The sequence below is a fragment of the Lepisosteus platostomus genome, chromosome 27 (genome assembly GCF_059453375.1).
Source record: "Lepisosteus platostomus isolate fLepPlt1 chromosome 27, fLepPlt1.hap1, whole genome shotgun sequence".
Taxonomy (NCBI): Eukaryota; Metazoa; Chordata; class Actinopteri; order Semionotiformes; family Lepisosteidae; genus Lepisosteus; species Lepisosteus platostomus.
The window spans coordinates 3456549-3478559 of NC_142637.1; the positions used below are offsets into that span (position 1 = coordinate 3456549).

Genomic DNA, 22011 nt, shown 5'->3' on the forward strand with positions numbered 1-22011 from the left:
ACTGTACATCTTTGAGTATTGAGACGTGTTAACTTGGAAAATCCACACATCTATGTTATAAGCTTGCTATCTGTCCCAAGTGTTCACACATAACCTTTGAAAGACCTTCAACATCCAGTCTACAGAACTGTATTCCAGTCCACAATGTCTGGAAACTGGGCTTGATTTGGATTTTTGCCAATTTGACAAAGAGCTGAGTAAAAGTCCATAGTTACAAACTTGAGAGTTCAAGAGTCTGCCTTACTGAGCTTTGTATTTACATTCATTTGTATTTTCATCTCCTAAGTTATGGGGGAAGAAAAAAAGCTACATTAGATATATCATTTTAAGTGGAGTATATTAAGTAACAACATAGAGTGCATTAATAACCTCGCTTTAGACTTTAGAATTTAGAATGTCATTTTCACTTTTGGTCACCAAAATAAACACAAAGAGTTGTGGGAGTGTGGATAAAGTTTTGATGGATCTAGACCTCTCATTTGAAAGCTTTAAGTCATGTCCCCTCTCCAGATGCAGATCAACCTAGTGTTTCACATAAAGAAATCATTTCTTTTCAATGTACTGTTTGCTTGTGGACGGCATGGGTTTGCACTGGTTAGTATTGCTGCCTCATAGAGCTGGGGCCCTGGGTTCAAATCTGGACCTGGATTCCGTGTGGAGCCTGTATTTTCTCCCCATGTACAGTACGCGTGGGCATCCTCCTGGTGCTCTGGTTTCCTTCCGCATTCCAAAGACATGCTGGTAGGTGAACTTGTTGTGGGAAAATTGTCTATGGTGTGAGCATGAGTCTGTGTGTGTGTCTGCCCTGATAGACTGGTGTCCCATCCAGGGTGTACCCTGCCTTGTGCCCATTGTTTGCCAAGATCCCATTGTTTGGCTCCAGCTCCAGCTCCCTGAATAGGATGAAGTGGTTACAAAATGGATGGATGGATGCATGTGGCTATAATGTCTTTTAATGTAGATTTTCTTTCTGTCCTCCACTTTATTAAACCTTGGATGTCCATATCAGCCCTTGAATATTTCCCACCAGAGACGTTGTGTGCACAAATCACTTAATGTTTTTCTATACTATACAGAATGTAATTATTTTCCATTTCCATGTTGAGGGTGTCCATGAATTCCTTAATTAAAACGACATAATAGAATAACAACACCTCTGGATTTCTTGTAAGATTTCATTTATTATGTACTTGTAGTTTGCATCAATTTGAAAGGTCACGATACAGCTCATGAAGTTCTCCACCCTTTAGATCAGAGTCACAAGAAAGGGACAACTCCATACTGGCTGATCCCACACACGTTTCCTTTGTTCTTGGCCAGGCGGAAATAGCCCTTCTCCCCCCAGTAGGGCCCCCAGCTGGAACACAGAAGAAGAAGGTGATCAGTGCTGTGCTATACAAGTGACTCTATCACCTCTGGGTCTCACAACAAAACCCCCACTAACTGGAAACCACTCCAAAAAGGACTACAAATCAGAAAGACTTCTCCTCACACAAATAACAGAGTTTCAGACAATGTAACCACATTGCAAGAGCTGCTTCCCCAGAATCCTTCATAAAGGTCCAGTGTCATGATGGATAAACATGAAGAGCACACCGGTAACTAACAGAACAAGATAACAAAAGTGTTCTTCTCAGATCAACATTTCTTATGTTTTCACTTTCTACATATTCTGTGCGAAGGGTGTACTAGTTATTCCAATATGGATGATGACATTGCGATTGTGAATTTTATATCTCACAAATTAACATAAACTGGTAAGCAGTGTCAGACAGAGAGGACACACAGATGGCTAGCACAAGCCCATTCTGCTGAGCAGCTCCAGTGGGTCTGGGGAGCGGAGCAGCTCTCTGAAATGACCCAGCATTCAGACCTGGACCACGGGACGGCCTAAGAGGCCAGCGGTCATAGGACAGGAACAGAAAGCTGGTGCCGCCCATCCCCAGCCACGTATACCGAATGTCCTCCCATGCAGGAGGAGATACAACTAGACAGAGACCTCCTTAGAAGATGCCAAAACAAGGTAATGAAATGGCAGCTAGGAGGCGAGTGGCTGGTCCCGGAAACCCAGGGTAGTATAGAGGGAGAGGGGCTGAAGAAAGCTTATGCAGCCTAAGGTTTGTTTTCTTAGGTCTCAAGCTTTAATTTCCGTTTATGCTCTGTGAACGGTACAATGTCCTGAAATAGAAGCAACATGCTACTTCTGAAACTTGATCCATCCTGCAATATGAAGATGGAGAGGAAGAAAAAGATACCTACACCTGTGAGTTATCTGCTAGAATCCCTGTGACTGCTCAGCATGCCCAAAATATACTTTTGTGGGAGATACCAAAAAATTCAAACGGAATGCTCACCTGTTCTTGATTGTCCAATAGTTAGCAGATCCCTCTGTACCGAATCCAATCAAAACCGTGGCATGAGACAGGTTCCAAATGGTGCACTTGGAGTCAGAAAAGATGCCTGTATGACAATTTAGAGTTCTTAACAGTGTTGCAGTATTTCAGGTGCCCTTAAGAAAGCATTTACAGTAAGAGAAGAAACTTTATTAAAGAAAGCTTGTTCAAATCAAAGGTCTAAAGGAGAAAGGCTGTAGAGCTCCAAATCTGGGAGATGATTTGACAATTGGAGAAAGAACAGAACAAGTCTGTACAAGTCCCCTATTCTAAGATCTGAAAAAAGGCATCTAGGCTTCAGCTATGCTGTCCTTAATAAAATCTATCCCCTCATTGAGTGAAAGAGAGGCTCACCTTGTCTGTAGAACTGGAAATTGATAGTTGAACCATCTATGGCAACTGCCACTGGGCCAATGTTGACTAAAGCGTCTTGTAGAGCCTGTTCATCACCAACGGGCAGGAACTTCCAGTCACTGAGTGTGGCCACAATCTTGCTCTTGTCAGCAGTGCAGATCTGGTTCTGGACAGAGTGAGAGTGAGAAAGTGGGAAGAGGAAAGAAGAAAGAAAGTTAAATGGGGAAAAGGGGCAATAGAGACTGCAGACATTTTTGTACAGGTATCCTCATTGGTGTGAATCCACATTGATTGACATTGTTGTGAATCAATATAGTCTAGCACAACTTACTCCCAGACTGCACTTCATTCCAGGCACTCTTATAGCTGAAGCATCTCTCACCTGCATGGCATAGGGGTAGGTGGCTTCAGCCTGGATTCCTCCATTCTTTATGATGTAATCATAGGACAGATCAGGAAGACCTCCTGTGCAGCCTATATTTCCTTCTGAGGTGGAGCAGTCTATCAGCTGCTGTTTGCTCAAAGTAATCAGCGTGCCTGTCTTCTTCTTCCACTGAGCCTCCAAAGCTCCAGCAGCGCTGAACGCGTAACAGCTCCCACAGATCCCCTGGGAGAGAGTAAGAACACGAGCCATGAGGTGGAGCTGGTCAAAAGGTCCTACCGTAGGAAAACAGAATGGTACTGTGTAGAAAGACACCACACCCACCTGATCCTGGACTGGAGTGACGTAGCCCATGGTCCTGTAATCAATGCTCGTGACGTTCAGCGTGCTGGCTGCCAGGCGCAAGTCTGTGGCCGACAACATCACATTAGTGCTGCTGGGCAGTGCCATTCTTGACAACGTTCTCATCTTTGTCAGCTTCACAAACTCTTCCGTGGTCTGAAGAACAGGAGACAGGAAAGAGAGGTGAGCTCAGCAAGTTCTGGAATAAACACAGTCTGAACTGAAAGCAGAGAAGCAGAGAGAGCCACTCACCAGGTCTCCAAATCGGTTCATGCCCATTTCATATGTCTCCTTGCCTTCTCTGTATCTCTTGTTGTGACTCTCGATAACTCCGTAGTTCTTCTCCCAGATTTCTCTTCTCTGTTGGTCATCAGCCTGAAACAAAACAGCATCTTAAAGCTGAAGCTTGTGGTGGCATACAGAATGCCTTCTCCTGTTACAGCTCTTACAAGGCAGCCAGAGGCATTCATTGTTGTTTGGTACATTTTGCATATCATTTAAAAGTCTCCCTATTGGACAGTGAATTCTCTCCTACTCACTCTGTTGGTGGGTTTCTTGTGTTTAATCTTCCAGTTCTCCCACTCCAAGTCCAGGGAAGGGTCAATGCAGGTGCCCAGGTGGAGGCAGAGAACCACAGAGGCCAAGACGATGACAGCCTTCATAGTGAATCTGCTGGAGAGGAACAGTGAGACAGATCTTAACAGAATGAAGTGGACAAACAATGAACAGGGACCTTATGTGCTCTTTGGTGTGCTAGGAACATTCTGCATTCTATAGACATTCTCTGAAGTCTGTAGGATTCTATAGGTTTTAATATAATATGCACATGGTTTAGCTGGAGTGACTTAAATGTGAACCTCAGTGACCCAAGTCTAAATTCTATTTCCATTCACATCTACCTTATCTTCACTTAGTTTTAAAAGAGGTTGAAGCCAAGAAAGGAGCTTCCAAGCAAAGAGAGACAGTGTCTCACCTGTGTCTGCTGCCGTGTTGGGTTCTTCAGACAGTGCGGAACGTTGGCTACCTCTTCCTCTGCAAGTGAGCTCTTCCTTGTCCAGAGACTCTCTCTGCTACTGACTGCTGACCATTCCAGGACGAGACCTTTATACTTCTAGCAGTTACAACAATTTTATCCAAAGCAAACATGTTAGTAAATGGAAAACATATATCTTTTAGTGTTGAGATACCAAAGGGTGTAGGGGGCTTGTAGAGCTTAGTGCTAATTCTTCAGCAAAACACAACTAAATCCAAAGTGGGTGTGTTTCACTACATCCATGAGCAATGAAATGTGGCTGCTAATCTTGGGAGCAGATACCCACCTTCTCTGTACACTACTGAAAAAATAACCGTAAAACATGAGGTAGTGGTCCAGAGATGATTACAAGAAAGAAAACAATACTTTTGTTGCATGAACAATACACAGATGGAGCACTGCTTCACTGAGTTATTGTCCCAGATTTCCATCACTCATTCCATCTTAAATCACAGTGATCTCCATTTTCATACTAATGCAGTCACATGTTATCACAAATTTAAAAAACTGTGACTCTTGAAAGAAATTCACTGAATCATATACAATATAAACAGAACCTGGAATGTCACTTCTAGTCGACAGAAGTGATGTCACAATGTCTTTTAGGGAACAATGTGAATACAGACATACTGCCACAACATTTGTTCACATGGTTAACAAATCGATCTTATATTTAAACGGCAACATCTCAAGTCATTTTGTGTGTGCTAAATAGAGAATTGTTTATCTGTTTATTATTTTATTTTAGTTTTAGATTTTTGACAGTATACATCTAAGAAGCAGAAAAAAAAACATTTGGAAGAGACTTCATAAGGAGAATGAGAGGAAATGTTCCAGTCACAGCAGTATTACACAGTGATAGCAGAAGAAATCATCAATGTGTTTGTGCAACTACTTCCTGCTCATGTTCTCCTAACTTCAAACAGCATTAGTGCCAAACTGGAAACTAAATCAGTTTTTTAGAGCAAGAAAAAGAGAAACTTCATCAAGATGATAATAATAATAATAATAATAATAATAATAATAATAATAATAATAATAATTGCTTACACTTATATAGCGCTTTTCTGGACACTCCACTCAATGCGCTTAAGATAGAAATGTAATCAATGACTGGAAAAGTGCAGCTTCTACTTTAAAGTGATGAGACATTGCCTGCTGGTAGATAGATTCATGTTATTAAGATTGGGTGGGTGGAGATCAGGGAGGTGTTAACTTGAAGAATTGGAAATATTAGTAATTTTTGCATATTAAATGCCTTCCAAGACACACAGATCATCTTGACCTTACACTGTAGGGCAAGGCCTTTGACTACCCTGTGCCTCCTCAACCTGCAGTCCCGTCACAATTCAGAGACACCTGTTAACCCAGCCTGCTTGCCTTTGGAGGTGAGAGGAAACAGAGCCGCCAGAGAAAACTCTAGAGGTCACAGAGAAAATGCAGCAGCTGCAAAGGGAAGACAGGTCTGCCTGGAATGAAACCTGTGAGGGAGCAGTCTAACCACCACACGACCTGGAACGTGCGAAAGGACAACAATCAACAAATTGCTCCACAAAAACAGATGAAGAGTCTTTTGAATCACAGTCTCGGTTAGCATGGTTTCTATTAAAATGTCTTTAATATATGGATGGATGTGAAGGGGATGGAGGCACAGGGTGCCAACCAGTATTTTTTTATGCACTGCAGGTCTTTATTATATATTTGTAATCTGTACAATGTAAAAGGGGCATGATACAGCTTACAGTCTTTACCATACATCACATTGGAGTAACACAAAAGGGACAATTCTAGCCTGGCTGATCCCACAGTGGTTTCCTTAGTCCTTGGTCAGGTGGAAATAGCCCTTCTCCCCCCCAGAGCAGAGCAGGGTGGTCAGGACTGTGCTGTAGAAATGACTTTATCCCTTTAGGTCCTGACTTCTAAGATCTTCTGTAACCGGACAGATGACAATGGAGAGCCACGTTCCAGCGCATTCAAGACTTAGAACCAGAGAGACTTCTTCTCACACAAGTACAAGAACTTGAAACCATATAACCAAATTGCAGGATCTGCTTCCCTGGGATCCTTCATAAAGCTTTCCATATATTCAATACTCAATAACCGGCTTATTTTTATGGGCGATTGGAATGGCAACGATCAGGTCTGCTGCTAAAATAAGGTAAGAATAAAGTTTTGTTTTGGTCCAGATTGGAATATTTTCTTCTATATCTTTTGCCAAGAGACTCCCCCCCGAGATTCCGATCACACCATCCAAAAAACATTTGAAGGTCTGAGACAACGCCTGTCTGCACAATGTTTTTTTACAGTCACACAATGTTCACTGGTGCAGCTGATTCCTTGATTTCCTTGTGAGAATGTTGGATTCTCCTGCTTTTGGAGTGTCGCACCTCAACCCTCTGGCATCTGCACTGTTACAACACCTCAGCATAAGCAGCTGCTTCTTGAAGAGTTGTAAATGATTATAGTAATGTATGTCCTCATTATTCCTTAATCTCATTGTCCCAGGGAAACAACTTGGTCAGTTTTCCTTCTGGATAATAGTCTTAAACTGGTCAGGATAAAGCTAATATTAATACACCATGCAGGGAAACCTCCCCTATTTTATTTTGTATTATCAGACTTTTGAGATACAGTATAATTGAAGCACAGATACTGTACTCTGTGGAGTAACTGCATTGGATTTTCATTGATCACAAGAAAACACACATTGAGGCTGTCTCGGGTTGTAGGATATTTGAAGCCTATTCCTATTCCCCATTAGAATATTTATTATTTCCTGACACCAATCTTTCACACACATTGCATAACTCAAGCTCAGTTCAAAGCAGTTCCTATTTTTTTCATTGCAGACCAAAGTTTGTGTTTTCAGGTCTCAAAACTGATGCAATGCACTGAAATTGAAACAACTTATTACTGCTGAAACCTGATCCATCAAGCAATAATATTAAGATGGAGAGACAGAAGAAACAGATACCTACACGTTAGTTTTTTCTCCCTACAATCGCAAAATCGCAGTGCTAAAATATACTTTCACAGGAACTAACAAAAAATTCAAACCGAATTCTCACCTGTTTTTGATCTTCCAATAATTATCAGATCCCTCGGTACTGAATCCAATCAAAACCATTGCATGAGATGGGTTCCAGATGGAGCCCATGGGGTCACAAAAGATGCCTGTATTATAATAATGGAGAGAAATTAACAGTGCTGTAAAATATTCCAGATATGATTGGGGAAAGTCTTACAGAAAGAGAATAAACTTTAGGAAAAAGCCTTATTCACAACAAAGGTCTGAAGATGAAATGCTAGAGAATTTCAAAATTGGAAGATTTGGTGTCACTAAGGGAATGAACAGTATGAGTAAGTGCCCAATCCTAAACTCATCCAAATGTGAGCAGGACCTCAGCTCCTAGGGGTGAGAGGCTCCCCTTGTCTGTAGAACTGGAAGCTGATAGTTGAACCATCTATGGCCACTGCAACTGGAGTCACATCATAACACAGCACAATGATAACTTAAGAAACTACTAAAGTTCAGGAAAGTGAATTTTGCAGGTGCCTTTCTAACGTCCTGATAATCAGCGTACAGGAACTTACAACCAAAGGCTGGGCTATGTTTCAAAACTAAAAATACATCAGTTGTTTGGAAGTGGTTGACTTTCACATAAAAGCAATGTTGCCTGTGATAGTGTTTTATTTTCTCTGAGCTATTTATTGAGTTGAATTTCACTTCAATAATCAGTTTCCCTTTTCTAGATACATGTGTATCACCAGACCAGCTCCCACCTTTATTGGCCACATTGAACCAGTCCACACTGGAAAGCATTGAACAAGAAACTGAACAGCATATTCACGTACTGTAGTTCTCAATTTACACAGATAAGATGTTCCTGAGAAAATGTTGCATACATCAGGTACATAAATTCAATTTGAATTTCCCATTAGAATGCAGGGATAATGTGCTCCAGGTCCCCCTCATTATACAGTACAAAAGAATTACACAAATTTACTCATGCTATGTATTCGTGCATAATGCTTGTATAGATGTACTACTAGTGTTCAGGTGTTAAAATAGTAGAATTACTGTAGTTACCTTAGGCCTGCAATTACTTTCAATACCAGAAGACACAGAGCCACTGAAATTGCACTGCTCTTCACAAAAATACAATTAGCTGTGTGCACATCATTTAGCTCTGCTTTAGAACTAGACTTGCTCACTGCGAGCTGAGACGTTTGTATGTATGTTAGATGCGCACAAAATGCAACTACTCACCTTTTAAAGTAAACGAGTGTTTTTTTTTTAAACCGACTTTTGCACCTGCTGATTTGGGAAACTTCACAATATGGAATGAAAATTATCGTAATGTAACGTTTTTCCCTTTTCATTGTGTCACCATGATTGAGGGAATGTGTTTGCGTCTTTTAAAAAAACGAGTTTTTTATCGACGGCCCTTATATTGAGAATGTCTGATTTCCAGGTTTTTACTGAAAATGCATCAGGGCTCGGTTCTTGTGTTTCTTTTTTTCTCGTGGCACCACTTGGCACAATGCTGTTTTCCAGTTAAGACAGAAAATACGCTAACTACGACCTGTGCTTTTCACGTAACAGGTCAGATGTCAGTACTCTGGCTCATTATCCCCCCAGGCAGTTCACAGGTGATGCTATTCCCAGTAGCACTTTAACTCTCATTTACAGTATTCCTGCATTTTACGAATGATAAATCTTAGCGAGACGCATGTAACACTGAATCAACTTCTTAAATAAGTTTCGTAAACGTATTCTTGCAAAGTGAAATGGGATACATTCAATTCAATTTTTCAAGGTTACAGTGTTAGTACTTAATCACGCTGTGGAATGTAAGAATGATTGTTGGGATATGTTAATTTAGCAATGCAGCTACGTGTCGGTCCTCAAACGGCCTCAAGCTCTGAAGTGCGATAAGAACTGGCTTTGTAAAGACAACAGTAATGGGTTGGATTGTTCTTATAACGAGCTTGTTAAGAAGTGATCAACTTCAAAGAACAGAACGATCACCACCCGAGCCCGAAACAGACCAAAATGTCACGTACTACACGAGGCTGCACTGCAACTTGAGCAGGTTGTCCGTTCAGTGGGGGCCGACCCGACGACGTGCTGGTGTGTGTTTTGAGCTCAGTGGAGCTCAACGCTGTCTCTTGCTCAACACAACCATTCTCTGTTGAATTTCCCACAACACAAAAAATATATTTCAGCATTTTACTGTATTATTTTTAAAAGAATAGAGAAGTATGTGGTGAATGATAACCCGAAGGATTATATTTCTAGAATTATTATTAATAATGCTAAAAGTACATCCTATACCCAGGTGGCAATGAACATTTATCTACCCTTTAAAGTTTATCCCATCAGGGATCGTGGGGAGCTGGAGCCTACCCCAGCACAACAGGTGCAAGCAGGACACACCCTTGATGGGATACCAGGGAAACATACACTCACACCAGGGCCAATTTTAAGTAAATTGAGTGTATTTTTAAATATTATTGTTTTTTAAAAATTCTCTAAAGCATATGAAACAGAAACAACACCCATCATAAGCAATTTGCTTTCCCTTGTACCAATTGCTTTACACTTTCTTCATTATTGCATGACAGTACAGATAAAATTCCCCTTAAGCAAATTTTGTTCTTTAAATTCAAAGTCCATTATAGCCTGGGTTTACTGCAGAACTATGTTAAACATGAAAGATAAACTCATAAGCAAAGAAATAAAAATAAACATGTTATACTGTACTTGTTACAGAAATGGATAGAGATCTGGCATGGGAAAAATGAGAGGTTGTTTTCCATTGTAAACCAGACCCAGGGAAATAATTGAATGGCGCTGGAAAGGAAGAGAAGGAGTCAAAATAAAATAAATGATGTAAAACAGGTGTTAGGAGAACAGGAATATGAGGTCTACCTAAGACACCAAGACGTTTAGATATCCAATTGCAAATGCAGTTTTATAATGGCTACCGATAACCAATAATTTCAGACAAATAACATTAGATTCCAAAATCAGTTGACTGAATTGATAGGAGTCTACATTATACAATGAAAGCAGTGTGTGATGCACCATGGGGAAAATTCTTAAATGTTAAGCGCAAAAGATTTCTCTTGACCAGAAATCAGTCTTCACCCCTGGTAAAACTTGAGTGTGTTTCAGTTGTAAGTAAACTGAATGGCATGGTGACAATAAAATACATTTTAATGCACGTACCAGTTGCCACGTAAGATAGCTGCCAACTCACAGCTAGCAAAATGACAATTAAGAAATAAAATTAGGGAAATGAGTACTCCCTTAAAATAATAGGTATGGCTAGTGGTACAAACTGATTTTTAATTTCTCACAGAAATTTTTGTAAAGTGTTCTGTTACAAAGATAGGGACATACTGTAGATATTAATTGTCTTCCATGCACAATAGAAATTCACTTCCCATGCAACCAAGGGTCAACTTACTTTTAAGCAATAATATGAACTACTTATCTCAACTGCATTCATTTGGTAAGCAATACCAAGCATGCTAGCATTACAGCAGGTGCAATCAGTGTTAAAGATCTATCATGCTCAAATAGGGGAGTTCCCAGTGTTAGGATGAGGTAGAGATAAGGGAGGTGTTAGTATGAAGAATGAGGGACAGTGATTTTATCAAATACCAGGGATTAATCCATCCCCTTAGGCACATAGATCAACCTTAACTAACACTGCAGCCCTTTGTTTACACATTAATTTTACTCAGCAATTATTCTCAAATAGTCAGGCCTGCCTGGAGCACTTTGATTTCTTCTTACTCGAGAAGAATGTTACCATTTAACCCAACCAGCCTGTCTGAGGAAGTGGGAGGAAACCATAGCAGCCTGGGAAGACCCTTGAAGCCACAAACAAAACACCTCCATGATGATGGATGGCTTTGCTTGAAAGACCATGAGACCTTTTTTCCTCCAATATGCAAATACTGTACATAATTAAGGAGAAATGCATGCTGCATATTAGTTGATTCTTGGGTAAACAATCAAACAAAATACATTTTGCCAGATTAAATTTCAGATTTTCAAAATAAAATTGAACTTCCCTAAGACAGTCTACCTATTTTCATGGGAGTCCATACCATGGCCAAGCTCTGCTGCCCTCAAGAGATATCTCCTGCCACACAGTGGTGACTTGTTGTAATTGCAAAGATGAAAATTTCATTATGAGAAATGAACATACTGGAGAGAGGTTTATAGAAAAAAAAAGACAAGAGTTTTATTTACAAAAGAATCACATGATCACATTAGTAACAATCCCTGGTACTTCTTCAATACAGAGAATTGCTGGTTCAGTTTGATACAAGTTGTCGGGCTTTGGAGCCAGGTGTCCTCTGTAGAGAGGCGACGTGCTATGAGGTTTCTTTGACTTTGATTGAACAGGAGGGTGTAGCCTGAAGGGGTCTCATCCCGAAGTCCCCCCAAAATGCAGAACGAAAGATTTTTTTTTTTTTAGATTCCAGATGTAAAATTTTGTTTTCTTTTCACTACCGTTTATAACTTTCACAAAGAAAGCTGTGCCCATTCACCTACATACAACCTCTACTGGAGAATTCAGAGATCATCCACTCATAGAGAAAGCACATCACCGAGCATTTAGGCAAGGGGGTTGGCTAGGGTCTGTGGTGGTATGAACCTCCCCTCCAGTCCCTCTTCGGCTCAAAATGAGCGTGGCGGCTCAGTGCTCTCAGGAGACCGTGGTGGGGATCCTCCTCCACAGCCCCCCACACAGGCAGTTCTTGATCCAGCGCTGCTCCCACTGCTTCACGGCCGTGGTCTTGTTGGGAGACCGCAGCATGGTGACGCAGCCGCACCTGCAGGGCAGAGCACGGCAGCATCGTGAGCCCGCCCACGGCGGAGCGCGGCGTGACCGAGAGAGGGAGAGAGCCGCGGTGCCCACGGCCAGGGCAAGGACTCCAGCACGACGTGGCTACAAGAGGTCAAGTATGGAGCCTTCCAGTCAGTGTTATACTCTCCAACTCTCTTGGCTCATTTATTCTTATTAACTGGACTATTATTATTATTATTATCTGTAAAATGCTCATAATTACGGAAGCGCATCGCTGCCACCAAGGAGAAAAAAAAAACCCTCACATCCTTGTCTCATAATTACGAGATAATTCTCTCATAATTCCAAGAAAATTCTCTCATAATTATGACTTAGTGATTCTCGCCTACTTTATGTGCTCACGCGATAGCACAATTGTCGCATAATACCTATATCAAGTAGGGAGCTACGTCAGCACGCGTAGGCTGCAAAGGAATACGTTAAAGGTTTATTCCATGCTGAAAAGAGAAGAAAAGAAACACAACGTTTTGGTTGTGAGGGCTTCACAGCCGGAATGTTGTGTTACATTTTTTTCCTCTTTATTTATTCCATGCTGAAAAGAGAAAAAAAGTAACGCAACATTTCAGCTGTAAAGTCCTTAATTACAAGATAAGGGGGCAAAAAAAATGTCCCCTTAGACGCAGCAATGCGTTTCTGTACATAATAATACACTTAAGGCACCTTCCTGGACACTCCACTCAAAGCTCTTTACAGGTAATGGGGATCCCCTCCACCACCAGTGTGCAGCCCCACCTGGATGATGCGACGACAGCCAAATCACTCACTCGCCACACATCAGCTATCATCAGTGGGGAGGAGAGCAGAGTGATGAAGCCAGTTCAAAGATGGAGATGACTGGTAAAGACCAGGGGGAAATCTGGCCAGGACATCTTTGATCAAAAGATGGCTGTGTACAAATCTGACTGCGGAGTTGACTGCACAGGAAGGGAGCTGGATGTCAGCCCCTCTGGCTGAGGAGCCCTTTACCTGGTGCAGGCCTTGCTGTCTTCCGTGGGACACACGCCCATGTGCAGGCAGCGCAGATTATCCATCCTTTGTGATCCAGGGGTCCTGCCAACAGAAAACCGATCAGGGTTTTGCAAAGGAATAGAAGGATACAGTATACCTGGAATTTCGCGCTTAAGAAGCTTTTACATTTAAAATGATAATTCACTATAATGATAATTCCTTTCTCCATCTCTGGAGATGGAAGTTAGACTTAACTAGCATAGAGCGGTTTCGGTGAATGGAAAGGGACAAAAAAAAGTACAACGATATTCGTTTTTATTGCTCTTGCGCGAAAACCAGTATTATTTTTTTTTAATAGCGCGATCTTCTTACCTTGTGAAAATCTCCACTTGCGTGCCCGAGTTGAGCCCTGGCAAGCTGTAGGGCTTCCCGAACTGCAGGCGCAGGGGGTGCTTGCCCTGCAGTTTGCAGATGATGCCATCGCTGACAGGAAGCCAGTCCATAGCGGGCACCAGCAGCTGGCTGGGTAGCAGGCAGCACTCGTCGATCAGAGGTTCGTCCGGCTCCTGTGGGTGGCTCTCATCTCGAGCTGCCAGGCAGGAAACACACAAATCATCCTGACTTACTTCAGGACGTCAGAGCGCTTGCAGGCAAGTAGCTTGTCTGGGTTTCTTAATCAAATGGGCTAAAAGGAAGTTTAGACTTCTGAGAAGGAGCACAACTCGTACAGCAGAGCCAGAGCTTGGTGAGAAGGCGGAAGAGCAGGAACATGCTGTCCTGGTTGTCGGAGGTGGCGGTGTATATCGGCAGGCAGCCAGGCTTCAGCAGGCCCCAGATCCGGATCACCACCATCATCTCGCGCAGCAACCCCAGAGAGGCCCCGTCCCGCAGAAACCCGAAACCAGGACGGACAATGGATCCCTGGAGCAGGAGGACGGATGGGAGAAGGACAGTTAGGATCCACTGCAAGTGCTTGGCTGCCAAAAACACCTTAGCTGGGAGCACATTACTGTGAGAAGTAGCTGGGCTGTTGTCATTAAGCTTTCACAGGCAAAGCACTCCATTATTTTCCCGTGAAGCTTCCTTATTATGATTAAACACATCAGTGGTAAAAGACATGGGATACTAATTGGTTAATTGCAGAAACTGAACGAGCACTACCTCACCAGCTTGAACTAAGCTAAAGGAACCAAACAGGTTTGCCTGGAACACATATCAAGGCACTAGGTAGCAAGGGACTACCGGTTTTTGAATAAATGTGCTGAACTGCTAAAATGTTAGGAAAAGTGCTGATTTGCGTGGGTGGATGAAATCACCTGATTGGGCAGGTTGGCGAGCAGGTAGAGCACAAAATCTCCCACCCACTGGATGAGCTGCTGGAGCGACTGCAGGGTAGAAGCGTCCAGCACGAACTCCTCCGTCTTCAGATTGATCATCACCTTGTCGATGTCTAACGACACACGCATGGGGAGAGATGTCAAAGCCGAGACGTTCGCTGCACCCAGACAAGCACAAGGGAGAAGCTCGGGGCCTCACCCGTGTCGGTGTTCTTGGCACAGATCTCAGCCAGCCGGTCCCCAGGGCTCTTGTCAGGGGTGTTGAGGAGGTGAGGTCTCAGCAGAGACTTGAGGGTGGAGCTGATGGCAATGAGCAAGAGCTTGGCGTGGAAGTCGCAGGCCCTGGGCGCCGTGGCGGAGGACAGTTTACACAGGGACGCCTTCATGGCCACAACTCGCGTAGACAGCACCTGAGGAACCACAACCGGAACGTACTGCGCTTTGGGATGTGCTAATCATGACTATCTGGCAGAATAAAACAACCTTACAAGGCATGCAAACATATCAAGACAGCCATGGAGAGCACAAGACAGCACATGATCACATCTTGTCATACAGCTCCAAAGCATAACTGAAAGGATCAGTCATGACATAGTGGAATTCAACACTAAGATACAAGCAAATATTATTCTAGATATGCTAAGAAACAAAGGACTGACAGATGCTTGAATGCAATGCAATTACAGAGACCACAGTATGAAATCCATGCAGATTCATTAGAACTAATGTTCTGTGCAGTTTTCATTGTACTAAAGGTCTTCAGCTGACTTGTCAATGAGAAGCCAAGCGTTCCTCAGCGTACACATTTAGGCTCGAGCTGCACGTAACTGTATTTAAATGCTGACAGATGAGATGGTATTTGAAGTTGTAAAGGCACAGTCACCCTGACAAATGAATGAGCTTGAAGGCAAGCACTGTTAAATTAGGCAGTAAGAACCGGGGTGTGCAGAGTCTCTGCAGAAGGGGGATGACCTCTCACCTGCTGCAGGGCCTGGTTCTGCCTCATGTACTCCTCGTGCAGCTTCTCCACCAGATTGTGCACCATGTTGGGCTGCACGTGGAGCAGCACATCCCACCAGTCGTAGCCCGTCACCATGCAGTACTCCAGCAGGAACAAGAGGTGGCGCAGCAGGGTGTTTATGTCCAGCATCTGGCCCATGGATGGGGACACCCGTAGCATGTGCAGCTGAAATATAGAGAGGGGAGTCACAGCTCCTCAGCAAGGAAGAGCTTATAAAACCCATGACAACCACACAGAAATAATGTCAATCAGACAAGCACAACATCAGGATAGCCATATACTGTATGTGTTACAATAACAACTGAGCATAAAAAGAAACCACTTAACTGCAACAAATTCTAAAACTGTTATCGGGAAAACTACAATCTTGTTGAAGCAGCTGCATTGACATTTTATTCAACACACTAGATGGGTAAATTATTCTAATGAACATTTTGCAGTCAACAGGTGTCTACTGTGAAATCCACAGGCTGGTAGCATGTGTATAAATCCATGCTCTTCATTATATTATAGAGATAAACGTATAAATAGTGATGAATTTCTTTTGATGCCCAGTACATTTAAACCCCACTTCCTGACTCACTAGCCGTTTCAAGCTTTTCTTACATCAAATCAGGCTGGGGCTATGTAGCCACTAAATTCTACTGTATTTCACCCCCCAAATGGCTATATTTCCAGTGTTGTCAGTGATTTATCTGGGCTTCATCAAGCACTTGAGTTGTTCTGCTATAAAGGCAAGGTCCAGTTGCAGATTCAAATTAAACATTGTGTTCAAACCACATGCTTGTTGGGGCCTAATCATTCCAGGATGAATGCTGCATGAAAGTGCTGGTCAGTCATCAATTTCCTAACCACTTCATCCATTTCAGGGTTGTGGGGGAGCTGGAGCCTATGCCTGCAAGCAACAGGCACAAAGCAGAGTACCCTCTAGATGGGATGCCAGCCCATCACAGGGCACACACAGACACAAACACACATGCCCATTAACCTACCAGTATGCCTGTGGGAGGAAACCCACACGGACACAGGGACAACATACAAACTCCACACAGACAGCACCCCAGGTCTGGAATCGAACCCGGGGCCCCAGCGCTGTGAGGCAGCCATGCTGGCCCCTGCGCCACCGTGCCGCCTGCAGAAGGCACTGCTGCCCGAGCGCACCTTGCCATGGTTGTCCACGCCCACCAGCGCCAGCGACGTGCAGGAGAACTGCAGGGCCTTGAAGTGCGTGGTGGGGCCGCCCCCGCGCTGCCGCTTGAGGGCGGGTTCCTCGCCGACGCGCTGGGGGTTGCTGGAGGAGGAGCCGTAGAAGACGCCCATGGTGTGGAGTGACAGCCGGTGCAGGATGTGAATGCTGCCGTCGTGGAAGGCCAGCGCCAGACCTGCTCGGCCAGACACAATGCGAGATTTGCAAAAACAGGTCCTGCAGCTTTATGTGCATGTACATTAGTCGTGCAAGAATGGAATTTCTGCGAGGAACCTAAAAAAACCCACCAGATTACAGTGCATCTTTTTCAAAATTCTTCTAATTACACCTAATTGCACCTAAGTTAAACAAAACTGAAAAATGAAATTTGTGGGCACGTTGAATTGATAACCGACATCGGGAGTTTCAGAACCCAACGCAGCGGGCCATGTCCGTACCGAGGCCAGGGCAGAACTTCGTGTCGCTGGCCACCTTGAGGTCGGTGTTGGAGATGGAGATGGGCAGTTTAGGCAGCGCCACTGCAGAGACACGGTCCAGGTCGTTGGTGGCAGACAGGATGCGCCACTTGAGGATCATGGGCTGCTTCTCTCCCACTGCGGGATAGAGGAAGAAAAGGGTTCCGTTCTGTTAAATGACCATTTTCAAACGGAATGAAAGAACGGGATTCTATTCAGAAAATTTACCACGGTGCACTGTTCACACATTTTTCTATATTTTCTATATTCACAAAGACAAATACCACAAATATACCTTCAGCTAAATACTTTAGATAGTCAAGGACTTCTTTAATAGACAACCAGTTTTTAACTAGCTGATAATGGGCTATAAAAACCCATTGTATGCAGTGGAATGATTGAGAAAGGCTTATAATAGGACACATTGCCGAAGAGCTCCCTAACTTCACATGGCAAAGAAAGAGAACACAAATGGTCTGACCTACCGACAGGAGAGCGGTGCTGGAAAATGTTGTTGACAGGAAGCCCCTCTTTGCGTAGTGACCAGCACTCCACAATGCTGCCCAGCTGGCTGGATGCACACAACAGCACCTGAAAGACCAAGGAGTGTCAAACATGGGTTTCCTCCCACAGTCCAAAAACATACAGGCAGGCTAACTGGCTTCTAGGAAAACTGGCCCTGGTGCGAGTGTTTGTGTGTCTGTGTGTGACTGGCGTCCCATCCAGGCTGTACCCTTCCTTGTGCCAGTTGCTAACCATGACTCCCCCATGACCCTGAATTGGAAAAAGCTGTTAGAAATGGATGGATGGGTGTTCAGTGAGGACCCCAGAGTCTGAAGGATTCTGATTTTTGTTCTCAATGAGCTCTAAGTTACTCAATTGAACCCACACCTGTTTAACTACTAGCAGTAAAATTGTTCCAGGCCTGTAGAGATAAAGTGTACCTACAAGATCTGCAGGACTGAGGCTCACCAGGGAATCAGATGAAGCTGTTAGAAAACAGACTAAAGTGAACAACTGAGTGGAACGAAGTATTTAAGAGGCCAGCTTGGAATGAAAATTAGAAGATAAAATGAAGATCAGTAGCTGAGGGAGGTGTGGTGGCTCTGTGGCCGGGAATCTGTGCCTGTGGCTGGAAGGTTGCTGGTTCGCATCCCCCGGCCGTGCAGAGGAATCCTACTCTGTTGGGCCCCTGAGCAAGGCCCTTCACCCCAACTGCTCCAGGGGCGCCGTATAAATGGCTGACCCTGCGCTCTGACCCCCAGCTTCTCTCCCGGTCTGTGTGTCTCATGGAGAGCAAGTTGGGGTCTGCGAAAAGACAAATTCCTAATGCAAGGAATTGTATAGGGCCAATAAAGTGATCTTATCTTATCTTAGGACAGACGGATAAAACGAAAGAACAATTAATAGCGGCTCTGACACAAACCCGAGCTGTAAAGAAAGCTTCGGCGGCCACGCTCACCTGCTCAGAGTTCTCCCTGGTCAGGAACTTCAGGTGGGTGACGGCAGGGTACTTGTCCTTGCGCGCGGGGTCGGTGGTGCAGCGCATGAAGAGGGAGGGCAGCAGCTCGGTGTCGATGCGGCACTTCTCGTTCACCACGCTCACGCACACCTTGTAGAACTGGACCGGCGCCGAGCTGCTGCCGTCCGTGGCCGCCACCACGATGTTGCCCCCGCCCGTGAAGGCGATGTCGGCCAGCGCCACGCGGCCCCGCAGCCGGCACAGGCTCTCGCTGGCCGTCAGCAGCGCGCCGTTGGGCTTGAGCAGCGACACCGTCACCAGGCCGCTCACCGTCACCGCCATCCAGCCCTCCATGGGCTTCCCGCCGAACAGCGTCAGCGAGGGGGAGAACTTCACCCGGGAGAACTTCTCCCCGAAGTTCGTGGAGCCCGACTGTGGGAAGCGAGGTGGTTTAGTCATCCGGTCCACGAAAATAAAACTTTGGAATCTGCATTGATATCCACAGCGAAGCAGCCCCTGGCATCGGCCTCCCTTCCTCAGCGAGATGCTACACTGTCTCCTACGCCAAAGAGGTTCTCAGCGCGGCAACCACGGCAAGGCCCAGGATTGGACTCCAGCATCATCTGAGAATTGTTTTACATGATCATCTGATGACCAGATCGTATCGCCTAACCTGCTTCAGACTTCGTTTAAAACATGTGTGTGCCCGTTCCTGGCTGGCATCTTTGTATTTCCTGAGGATTTCCACCTGCGTCCGTGTAGTCTCACCACAAAGGAAACCTTTTGTGGGCAATGATTCCGTCAAGAACACAATGGTTTAGATTTTGATTTTTCAGTAATTCAAGTACAATACACAGGAATGGGAGAATTAAGCTCCCACCTTACCTTCTCCACGTGCAGTGCCAGCTTGACTCCGTTGTGCAGCCAAGACAGGGCTACAATGGGGTCGCCCTCCACGGCGCTACCCAGCGTGCTCTCCCAGCTGTTCACCAGGTGTTCTGTCATCGCCCAGCACTTAATCTGCCCGTCCCCATCAGCCGACAACAACCGGGAGCCTGCACAGCCGCAGCCACATGGACATAGCTCACTCATTACACTCGGCTACCATCACAAAACAATCCCATAATAAGAGACACCTCAAAGATCATCTGATCCACTCATCCGCAATTAAGGCAAACTTTGTATGTTTTGGTTAAAAGATTAAAGTGTGTTATCATATCAACTGTAATGTAGACTTTAGTTTTTTGCAGACAAGACGTAATCATGACATTTGACATCAGTAACAAACCTTCTGTCTGACAACACATCTTAGCAACTCCTAAGCCACATGTGAGAGTTTTCCAGGGACATTTTAAATCTTGACGTAATGAGCAAATCATTTTCAATTTAGCCCACCTGCATCAGCTACTTTTTTAGGGCTGCAACCTACAGACTTACCTGACTGATCCCATTCCAGACAGGAAATGACCTCAGTGTGTCCCGAATTGATCGAATAAACGTCCCATGGATGCTCGGAGTCAATGATGTGAATCATGTGGGTCAGGTCTGAAAAACAGATCTCCTTAACTTACTCTGCACAGGGGCAGAAACGGCTTTCTCAGCTGTCTCACAAACCCACGGCTTAAACAAAGACCGTAGGAGATGCTGTCATGAAGTAAGAGTTTTGCCGAGGCCTTTGAACACAGTGTGAAAAACATGCAAAACACAGATCTACTTAACAAAACAGTTCAACACAAGATCCAGGTCTCACAGTCGATTAAGAAGTGATGAGAAAGCAAAACCTGCAATTCTGTACAGTTTAGGTTGGCTTCAGGGCGAATCGGTTATATTTCTGACAGGGCTAGCCTGCTTACCCTTTTCTTCTTCCTCATTTTTGAGGTCAGTAGTGAAGGCGAGGAGGTTTCTGCAGGACCAGGCGCACACAAGAGGGATAGAGGGGCAGTGATTGCTTTTAGGCCTCTTCTCCCACTCACACACGTAGGCAATATCCATCCTTCGCTCATGGGGTTGTCCTTCACTGCGGTGTCAAGGTTTTCTTCTTGAAACAATTTTACACACTTCCAGCCTAAAGTAGAAACATGCCAATAACAGATATGATTAAACAGACATCACTGAAAGCGCTTAGAGTTTTGATCATTAGAGCTTATCATTACGAATATTAATCAACGTTTACTGTTGCAAAATCTAGCTCAGTATAACCCGTCAATGTGTGAATTTGAGTATTCCATCTTACATTTATGCATAATCTTAAAAAACAACCCTAATTCACGTCACGTAAATGCTCAAAACATATGCATTCACCAAACTTTATGAAAATATAACAAGTTGTATACACTAACTAAATCAAGAACTACAGTATTAGCTACCGGTTAATCATGCCCACACGCCGGCGGTTCTAGATGTCTCTCAAAAGGAAGATAAAAGAACCAATAACCACAAATCTCTCTTGTTTTATAAAGTAAAAAAATACAAAACTAACAAGACACAACATTGCTCCCACACAACATAAGGTTTAATTTATCCTTAAAAACACATCTTTACAATTTGAGAAGCAGCTTTACCAAAAATACGGAAGGACCCCACTCTCATTAAGTGAGGAGTCCATCAATATGCCTGTTATTATTACAAACAGGCAAGCTTTAAAATCTACGTGGACGTCGTATTCCTTTCTTGTTGTAATAATCAAGAACGGCTATATTTTAGCATAAATACCTTAAACGCAACGAAAGCTCCGTTTTCACTTTGTTTTGTTTCTCAAGGTGGGGAATTTGAGGCACATACCAAGGCGACTACGACGGGCAAAGCCCTTCTCGCGTCAACTGTTATTGTCGTGGTTTTAAAGGGCCCGATCTTTCATAAAGCGCTTGCGGGTATTGTTGGAAAACTGAACAAGATTTGCAAAATACGAATAATTAGGAAACGTAAACAATTTTCTGAACTAAATAAAGTCGTCCTTCAGCGGAGTTTTCAGGTCCATTGGAACAAACGTGACGTTTTAACCATAAAAAAACAAGTGTTCAACACAACGAACAGCTACAGGATATCCCCTTTTTTTTATTACGACGCTCAACACGAATTCAGCTTTTCGTGTATTATTATTATTATTATTAACGGCAGCAACACATAGCGCTCAGTTAGGATTTTGTGTTTAATCCGGCGATCGTGAAAACGGCCGCTTAAACAGC

The 22011-nt window shown here is 43.9% G+C and overlaps 2 protein-coding genes across 5 annotated transcripts; both read right to left on the minus strand.

The window, feature by feature from the left end:
- Positions 1–1161: 1161 nt before the first annotated feature.
- On the minus strand, positions 1162–4875 carry LOC148639013 (cathepsin K-like). Of its 2 annotated transcripts, none has more exons than XM_088622107.1 (9): positions 4791–4875; positions 4445–4582; positions 4011–4140; positions 3724–3846; positions 3454–3627; positions 3130–3354; positions 2748–2913; positions 2355–2460; positions 1162–1357 (listed from the first exon to the last, which is right to left on the minus strand). In XM_088622107.1, exons 3-9 carry the CDS (start codon positions 4131–4133, stop codon positions 1258–1260), a joined length of 1017 nt encoding a protein of 338 aa, XP_088478233.1. In that variant the 5' UTR covers positions 4134–4140; positions 4445–4582; positions 4791–4875; the 3' UTR covers positions 1162–1257. The 2 variants fall into 2 exon arrangements, with proteins under 2 accessions (XP_088478233.1, XP_088478231.1); XM_088622105.1 differs by having other exon boundaries at positions 4011–4143.
- A 6865-nt stretch (positions 4876–11740) lies between these two features.
- On the minus strand, positions 11741–22002 carry med16 (mediator complex subunit 16). 3 transcript variants are annotated; one of them, XM_088622369.1, is made up of 15 exons: positions 21539–22002; positions 20680–20891; positions 20264–20371; positions 19712–19881; positions 18827–19258; positions 17850–17955; positions 17347–17502; positions 16864–17084; positions 15661–15867; positions 14881–15091; positions 14661–14794; positions 14073–14265; positions 13717–13933; positions 13363–13446; positions 11741–12361 (listed from the first exon to the last, which is right to left on the minus strand). In XM_088622369.1, the coding sequence occupies exons 2-15, from the start codon at positions 20816–20818 to the stop codon at positions 12235–12237; spliced, it is 2505 nt and encodes an 834-aa protein (XP_088478495.1). In that variant the 5' UTR covers positions 20819–20891; positions 21539–22002; the 3' UTR covers positions 11741–12234. The 3 variants fall into 3 exon arrangements, with proteins under 3 accessions (XP_088478495.1, XP_088478494.1, XP_088478492.1); XM_088622368.1 differs by lacking the exon at positions 21539–22002 and adding an exon at positions 21388–21423; XM_088622366.1 differs by lacking the exon at positions 21539–22002 and adding an exon at positions 21193–21381.
- Positions 22003–22011: the final 9 nt, after the last annotated feature.

Excerpts from the sequence above, each read along its gene's own strand:
- med16 (XM_088622369.1), bottom strand. The coding sequence starts at position 20,818 with ATGGATATTGCCTACGTGTGTGAGTGGGAGAAGAGGCCTAAAAGCAAT. Across the intron at positions 19,882-20,263 it reads TCTGGAATGGGATCAGTCAG|GCTCCCGGTTGTTGTCGGCT; the intron begins GTAAGTCTGTAG and ends GCGGCTGTGCAG. Across the intron at positions 17,503-17,849 it reads CCAGCACCGCTCTCCTGTCG|TGGGAGAGAAGCAGCCCATG; the intron begins GTAGGTCAGACC and ends TCTATCCCGCAG.
- LOC148639013 (XM_088622107.1), bottom strand. The coding sequence starts at position 4,133 with ATGAAGGCTGTCATCGTCTTGGCCTCTGTGGTTCTCTGCCTCCACCTG. Across the intron at positions 3,355-3,453 it reads TCACTCCAGTCCAGGATCAG|GGGATCTGTGGGAGCTGTTA; the intron begins GTGGGTGTGGTG and ends ACTCTCTCCCAG. Across the intron at positions 2,461-2,747 it reads TTTCCAGTTCTACAGACAAG|GCATCTTTTCTGACTCCAAG; the intron begins GTGAGCCTCTCT and ends ATTGTCATACAG.